The 7,869-nt window shown below is 40.1% G+C and overlaps 1 protein-coding gene across 2 annotated transcripts; it reads right to left on the bottom strand.

The window, feature by feature from the left end:
• Nucleotides 1-59: 59 nt before the first annotated feature.
• On the bottom strand, nucleotides 60-6,157 carry sgol2 (shugoshin-like 2 (S. pombe)). Of its 2 annotated transcripts, none has more exons than XM_015369404.1 (7): nucleotides 5,575-5,641; nucleotides 4,894-5,026; nucleotides 4,640-4,815; nucleotides 4,459-4,533; nucleotides 2,392-2,462; nucleotides 2,159-2,307; nucleotides 60-2,073 (listed from the first exon to the last, which is right to left on the bottom strand). In XM_015369404.1, exons 2-7 carry the CDS (start codon nucleotides 4,979-4,981, stop codon nucleotides 209-211), a joined length of 2,424 nt encoding a protein of 807 aa, XP_015224890.1. In that variant the 5' UTR covers nucleotides 4,982-5,026; nucleotides 5,575-5,641; the 3' UTR covers nucleotides 60-208. The 2 variants fall into 2 exon arrangements, with proteins under 2 accessions (XP_015224890.1, XP_015224889.1); XM_015369403.1 differs by lacking the exon at nucleotides 5,575-5,641 and adding an exon at nucleotides 6,068-6,157 and having other exon boundaries at nucleotides 61-2,073.
• Nucleotides 6,158-7,869: the final 1,712 nt, after the last annotated feature.

Here is a 7,869-nt window from a genome sequence, read left to right as displayed (position 1 = left end):
TTTCCTTAATGTAGTTGCGCTTTGCTTTATGTAGTTGCGATTTCCTTAATGTAGTTGCGCTTTTAGATTTGTAGTTGCAGTTTGCACTTCAGGGCCACCGTACTTTTAAGACTTTTTAAGGACCCGGGGGAACCCTGAGTACAAACAAATAAGTGATAATCTCTGCAGATCTGCTTACCCTGCCTAATCAGAGCCCCTCTATACCCGGTCAGAGTGACATGGAGATTAAAAAGCTGTAGATAAGCGGTGTGTTCAGGTCTACAGACTGTGATAAAGATGCTGTAACCCACATGCAGTAGAGGGGAAACCCACCTGATGAGGCTTCAGTCAACTCCTCGCTCACCACGGACCTGGATGATAAGCTTCTGGCCGGGGAGCTGGGTAGAGAGTCGGACTCTGCTGACACAATGCTGATGTCTTCAAACAGCCATGGTGGAGGGATGTCCATTAATAAATCTTCCACATTCTGACGAGCCCTCTCCTCTGTAACGATGGACGTCCTCTTGCCACTCAGAGAACTACCCTTACTGTTGCCCGTCGTCGTCCGTCTACAGCGGGCGGGTTTCTCTCTTGGATTCCTAGCTTTAGTGGCAGCGTGTGGCTTTGTCTTCCTCTGCGGTTTGCAATCCGTCGTGGATTTGGAGAGTTTTGGATCATGCAGATCTTCGCTAATGTCCTTCTCCTGGCTGGGCAGCATTTGAAAATCTTCCTCTCCTCTCCACATGTCAGAGCTATAGAGTCTGTAGAAAGAGGGATCCGCTCTGCAGGCAGGATCCGGAACAGGTTCCACATCCGATGAAACCTCTCTGCTGCTTTTCTTTGTTTTTTTCTTGTCGTCTGAAACTTCGGCAGACTTCTTTTTTCTGGATCCCTCCTCTTCTTCTCTTCTGGGTTTTTTTGGTTTGCGGTATTCTGAACTTGAACAGCCGTGCTGATCTGCCTGCAGGGCTTTGGGGTTATTCTCTGAAATTTCCCCCAAAGGACGCTTTGAAGATCTGCTGGTTTCTGGCTCTGCACTCGGAGCCGCCGCGTCCGGCGCCCCCTGGGCGTCACAGCGGAGCCCTGCAGGGAGGATCGGGTCATGGTCCACATCTGGGAGGCTACTGGAGTCTCTGCAGACAGAGATGACAAACGTCCCTCTGCATCTGCGTTTGTTCTGCTTTTCTCTTCCGTTGTCAGGAGGCTGATTTTCCACCAACTCTGAACATCCAACCTCCTCCAGATAGAACCCGCATCCATGCAGCGGCTCTCCTCTTTCTGCTTCCTCTTCGTTCTGGACCGTCTCCAGTCTGGACTGCCGGCTCTGATTATCATCATGTGAGGACAGAAGTACTGAGGCTGATGGGCTATTTTTAACGGCGGCAGACCTCCTCTTAACTTTAGATTTGGACCTTCTGTAGGTGACGTTAAAACCTGCGGAACCTTCTCTTGACTCATCACCGCCATCTTTTGAAGAAATTACTTTATGGTCAGAAAAATAATCATCGACTTGCTTTTTTGCAGGGTCACAGGAGTCAGTGGATGCCTTCTGCTGATTGCCAAGTTTAGGAATACGAGATGTTTTGCCATTCCTGAGGAGTTTCTTAGTTAACTGGTGTGTAGGAATGTCTGGGTCTTTATCTCCTGCTGGTTGTTCACTTACTTGTGTAGAAATTTTTGCAGGTGACGTTTGATTTAAACCCTTCTGAACGTCTGTAGCAGAACCACGTTCCTGCGGACTCCTTGCATTTGCTTTGCTTTCCACGGTGATGATTTCAGCAGCTTTGGTCAGAGTGATCTCCATTGATGTGCTGAGCAGCACAGTATTGTCAGGTTGTTTAAACTGAGGCTCATCTTCCAAGGCAGAGCCGCTTGGAACATTGATGTCACCAGAAACGGAGGGCGAGTTTATCCAGGTTGGATTGTTTTGAGGACAGAGGACAGCGTTATTCTCCAAGCTGGGCTGAGAAAACGCCCTGGACAGCCGCTCCACTTCACTCCTCAGACTGCTGCTGCTGGATGGACGACACGCTGCAGGAGGAGGAGCTTCTACACGGCAGCTTAAACTCGCAAAATTCTCAGCGTCCTTGTTTCCTGAAAAAAAGACATTCTTTTATAAAGTGTCTGCAAACAAATCCCAAATGATTGTTCTCTAAATTCAAGGGTGTCAAAAACCCACCATAAAGTAGATCAGGGGTTTTGCTCAGAACACCAGAAACATCCTCACTCCCGTTCTTTTCTAGAACACGTGCTCTTGCCTCTGAGTTTTTGTTTGGGCGGAGGGAAATCCTTGATATTTCAGGCTGCAGAACTAACTGAGCATTACGCCTACGGGTAATGATATAAAAATATAATTAAAGGAAATCGTATTTATATCTACTGAAGCTCCAAAAAGCTACTAGAACTACTTACCAACTTGCTGCATCCTTCTCCTGGGTTTCATGGGTTGAGGTGTCGCTGCCATCTGACACTCTTGGAGAATCCTGAAGGAAAACGGACATCTTCAGTTTGTTTGTTGTTCATTCTCAAGTTAACATTGTTTATCTTCTATCCCCTAGGGCAGATTTGAAAGAAGGTTTGATTGAAACCTTGGGGTTTTTTAAAAAAATTTTGAAGAATGAATTGTTGTCTGTTTAAGAGATAGTGTGCAGGAGGTCAAACAAACATTCAATATATTTTCCATCCATCCATTTTCCGCCACGCTTATCCCAAGTGGGGGTTTGCGAGGGGTGCCGGCGCCTATCTCGAGCTGTCTACGGGCGAGGGGCGGGGAACACCCTGGAGAAGCCGCCAGTCCATCGCAGGGCAACACAGAGACAAACAGGAAAAACAATCATTCACACACACACTCACACCTAAGGAGAATTTAGAGAAGTCAAGTAACCTAACAGTCATGTTTTTGGACTGTGGGAGGAAGCCGGAGTACCCAGAGAGAACCCAGGCATGCCCACGGAGAACATGCAAACTCCATGCAGAAAGACCCAGAGCCAGAAATTGAATCCAGAAACTTCTTGCTGCCCTACTGAGCAACCCACATGTTTCCCAATGCTGTCAACATTTCTATAATAAATACATTTAAACAATAAATGTAAAAATTTCGTTCAACGAACATTTGCATCATTTGCCACAGAGATCAGTGGTCATAGTCTGCAGCACGTTTCAGCGCATTTCAAAACATTTGGAAAGGCATTTCCAGGAAAGGCATGATAAATATGCAGCCGATCACCAAGTTGGGAGTGAGAGAAAAAGTAAAAAAATAATAATAATAATAAAAGTCACTTTCAGAATCACTACGAATATCTGATTGGATTTTAGCTGCAGCTCAAAACCAACAAACACGTTTCAACATGAAAACTTCAGGTTTCTGGCTGAAGACATCTTTACTAAGGAGAAGGACAAAAAAAGCATTCAGGATGATGAGTAATGAGGAAGATCAGGGAGGCTATCATGTGCCAAGTAGCGATGGTTTAATGAGGCATCTTGAAGCCAAACTGTACTGTAAAGTGCATTGATAATATCTTACAGAATACTGACACCTGCTGGACAAATAAAGACACAACAGGCAGCTGATTTCACAGACTAAACTGAATTGATTTGATGATCTAGTACACCGATATAATTGAAGTTATTGTAGGTTATGGTATCATTTCATATCTATATTTAAATAGAAAATGTAAATAAATTTGATAATTTTAGATGCAGCCAATAAACAATGTAAACGTACGTCATAATTTAGGGGAAAATGTGAATGAGGAGGATTGTGAAACTAGGATTTAAAATCATATTTTTGAAACATTAAGTACAGTAAAAACAGTAAATTAACTAAGAGTCAATTTGAAATTAACTTTAATTCAAGTAAGTTAAATGAGAGGAAAAGGATGACACAGCAAGAAAATTAAAATAAAAACGCAACGGCTGAAACGTTCCTATTCCTTTTAGGCTCCAAAATTCATGATCATTTTAACAATAAACCGCAAAAGATAAGACTGCTTTTTTTTAGCAGATGCATCATGTTGACAGATACATTTTTTTAACTGTTTAATGAGTCAGTCAGTTAGAATAACTCCTGTATCGGTCACATGACTTTCTTGAAATGACACAGGCAATGATACGATGTTTTGCTCTACTGGCTCCATGCACGCACCGACGCTTCGGGGTTACTGGATTCATCACTTGTATCAAGTTAATTAGAGCTTTGAAATTGAGAAGGAGAATCCTGCAATCAAAGCAGTATTTATAAATAATCTGGGAATATAATCTAGGATGAGGTTTCAGGATGGGGCGATGTGAAAACGAGAGGCTGCTGGACAAATAGAAGCTTAGAAGAAGAAAGTAAAAAGTTACAGTACAGCATGATTAAGCAAGAAGCAAAAGTAACTCAATTTATTTTATATTATATGAGAATGATGAGATGTAATGTAAGAAAGAAACTTATCTTTATGTAACAAAAACAAGGAAAAATAACTGAGGCCTTCCTACTTGGTCAGAGACGAGTTCTTCCACCATGTCCAGGTGCTGCAGGGTGTTACTGTGGAAATCTTTCAAGATGAGGAGCTGAGGGGCAGAATCAAAACAAGCTGTCAACCTCTTAATGTTCCTGCTTCACTCGCTTTCATCATGATAGGAGAAATATTCTGCTTACTGCTGTAATCCCACTTACCAGTTTTCTATGCTTATATTTATTGGTAGCCAGTTTGAAGCAGAGAGTGTCGACCTGTTTCTGTAGGTCCATCACCTGCATCTCAAGCTGCCTGCTCCTCTCCTTCTGCGCCTGTAGCGCAAGAGCCAGGGCCTTGTTGTTGGTCTTCAGGGAAACCTTGAAGAAGGAGGATGTATCTGGTGCGAGAGGAAGATGATGTTAGAGCTGCTTTAAGTCTTCTGTGAGCCACAAACAAAATGATTGAGAATACCCACTAAGGATTTTATTTTTGATCTTTGAAGCCAAAACGGAGTTTTGCTTCGAGAGCTTTAACGGAGTCATTGTCTTCATGGGCAGCATCATCAGGCATAGAAAAGGCTTGACCTTGAAATCCGTGAAGCCAGAAACCTGAGAAAAGAAAAAGGATTTAGCTCCTGTAGCAATGAAGGAAAGAAATACTCAGTCTGAACTGCAAGGTGACCTTTCAGTGAGAGTTATGGAGGATATTAAATTATGCAGAACTCTAGAAACCTCATTAAGCGTGTGATCAAATATCTATAACTTATGTTTAACGACGCTGCGGGCCATCCTGATGACCCTGAAGACAGAAAATATAAAGATAAATGAGGCTCCCCTTGTTTTGAAAAGGTATGTGCAGACTTTAGTGGTGATTTGGAAACTGGTCACAATTAAGAGTAAACAGACATAATTGAGACTAGATTGGAGGATGTCTCTGCAGGGGCTGCAGGACAGTAACCCCCAACATACAGTAGAATGGTTCAAATACTAACATTTCTCATTCAAAGTCCAGATATTGATCACATTGAGGGAGCTGCTGCTCACTTTTTCATCAAATTGGTTATGTTAAGCAGTTTTAAAGATGTCAACGGTTCAGTGACTGATGCTAAAAGCTGAATTATTAACATCAAATCAAGCAATGCATTAATATTACTTACATTTAGCTGCTTAAGTTGCAGAAAAGCACCATGAATTTAGGGATTCTCATATTAAAGGCTTTCTGAAAACGTTAGAAAGGCAATGTAGACCCCCAGAGCCAAAACAATGTATAACCCACCAACCATTAGCTTATTTTAAATTAGCTAAATATCCAGGTAGTTCATACAAGTATAACGTTTCTAAGGAAAAATACAATTATTTCACTTGAAACAAAGCCACCATTCAACTCGCACTCATTGGCGTTAAAACACAGAGAGAGAAAAAAATGAATATTAAAGAACAACGGACAATGTTTTAAACATAAATGTCTGTTAATTCATTCTGTGTGAACACTACACACTGGCTGTACATTAACACGCTAAGCTAACTAAACGTTTTTAATCCTAACTTTCTCCAGCGTCACCCTGTTTGAAAGTTTTTGACCGCTACGATTTGTCATCTAGGAAAGAAAACAAGCTCGCAGGCAAACGTTCAATCCGATTTAAGACGTACCTCTAATGTGCGCGGCTTCTTCTAGAAACAAAAAATTCAAAAATAAACAGAAAGACCCACCAAGCTTCCGAGCGCATGCGCAATGTCAACTTCTTCTTCTTCTTGTGTTATTTATGAGCGGTTGGCCAATTTTATGCTTCTCTACCGCCACCAAGTGGCAGAGGTGTCAAAAGTATTTATATTTATTGCTCCAGTAGAAGTATAAATCCAGAGTCAGAGTATAAAATTAAGCTTTTTAATAAATTAAAAATGTAAAAGTACAATTTTTAAAATTTCTTAAAGTATAAAAGTTAAAGTAATGCAGTAAAAAACCCTATTAAAGGAACATTTTTCTACAATTCAGGATGATAACATTAGACTTCATTTTCTTAGTTTTATAACTAATGGTAACAGTGTCAAATTTAACTTACAGTAGCATCATCTTTTAAAATATATATATTTTTATATGTGATGAACAACAAGTTGGGGCAGCACCAAGTCCAGCTACAAAGAAATTGTTGTCTGGATGAAACAAATTATTCTGATGTTTTTTAGTTTTTTAAATACCAACAGGCCATACTGGAAATGAACTGAAACGAAAAAACTAACCAGTCTATTTCTAAAATGTAAGAAGTAGAAATTAGAGATAAATGGTACAAAATATAAAGAACAGAAGTAAAAAGTATAGATAGCCAAAATTTCTACTTAAGTCAGGTAACAAAGTATTTGTACTTTGTTACAACTATGCCAAGTGGTAAGAAGTGGGGAAAATGTTTCTTATAGTACACACACACAAAAATAATTGAAATAAATAATTGAATGAACTCGTAAATAATTTAAATCCTCTCAAATGAGCCATTGATACATGAAATCTGAAAACTTAGTAGGTGAAATGTCTGTTGCCCTAAAACTTCTTGTTTTATTTTGTGTAAGGTTTTGGATTAGAATATATTTAACTTATTTTCAGGATTTTTGCACAACATGCTCTACAGTTTTTTAGCTAAAAAAATAAACCATAATTTCCTGTAATATTTTTCCTCATTTCAAAAAGTGACTTGGTTAACTGAGTGACCAAATTTGAGTCTTGATATAACTGTATCTTCTCTTCTGCTTTTTGCCACACTTTCTTCCTTCCTCTGTATTCTACCCATCATCCTTTTTTTTCTTGTCACTATTATTCTATTAAAGTTAAATTCTATATTAATATTCTATAGTTGTAAACACGACTTAGGGCCTGTGATACTGGATGTACAGCCGGTAAACACTAATACTTACACAGTTGAAAATTATGTCAAAATAGTACAACTGCAGCTGAAAGAGAGCACAGGGGAACTTTTTGGATTGGATTACCCATAACCTGGCATGTGTCACAAATTCGGCATAACGATAAATCTGCCTTCAGCCCTGGCTTCAGGGCATGAAGAGGCTGACAACTTGTTTTGATTCTGCCCCTCAGCTCCTCATCTTGAAAGATTTCCACAGTAACACCCTGCAGAACCTATAACAACCCTGAACTCATGTTGCTTCTTAGAATAGTCACCATCCTCAATCACAGAAAAGCAATTCACAGGAGGTGGATCAGCTTGTTGTGCAAAGTTGTCAAGTAACAAAGTACAAATTCTTTCTTACCTTACATATAAAGAAGTGTTGGCTATCTATACTTTACTGGAGTCATTATTTTTTAGGCAACTTTTTACTTCTACTGCAAACATTTTTTTTTTTTTTTTTTTACAGTTTGACAGGAAGTCCACAAACTGTAGTTAAAAGCCTTCAGCTGATCCAAAATGCTGCAGCCAGAGTTCTGATGAAAATGAAAAAGAGAG

This window comes from Cyprinodon variegatus, unplaced genomic scaffold (genome assembly GCF_000732505.1).
Source record: "Cyprinodon variegatus isolate N-32 unplaced genomic scaffold, C_variegatus-1.0 Scaffold3362, whole genome shotgun sequence".
Taxonomy (NCBI): Eukaryota; Metazoa; Chordata; class Actinopteri; order Cyprinodontiformes; family Cyprinodontidae; genus Cyprinodon; species Cyprinodon variegatus.
Note: the sequence above shows the minus strand (reverse complement) of the source record. Positions and strands in the feature narration are given on the sequence as shown.

Coding starts and splice junctions, on each gene's coding strand:
- sgol2 (XM_015369403.1), bottom strand. CDS start 4,981: ATGATGCTGCCCATGAAGACAATGACTCCGTTAAAGCTCTCGAAGCAA. Junction 2,463..4,458: donor AAGAACTCGTCTCTGACCAA/GTAGGAAGGCCT, acceptor GTTTTCCTTCAG/GATTCTCCAAGAGTGTCAGA. Junction 2,308..2,391: donor GAGAAGGATGCAGCAAGTTG/GTAAGTAGTTCT, acceptor CATTACCCGTAG/GCGTAATGCTCAGTTAGTTC.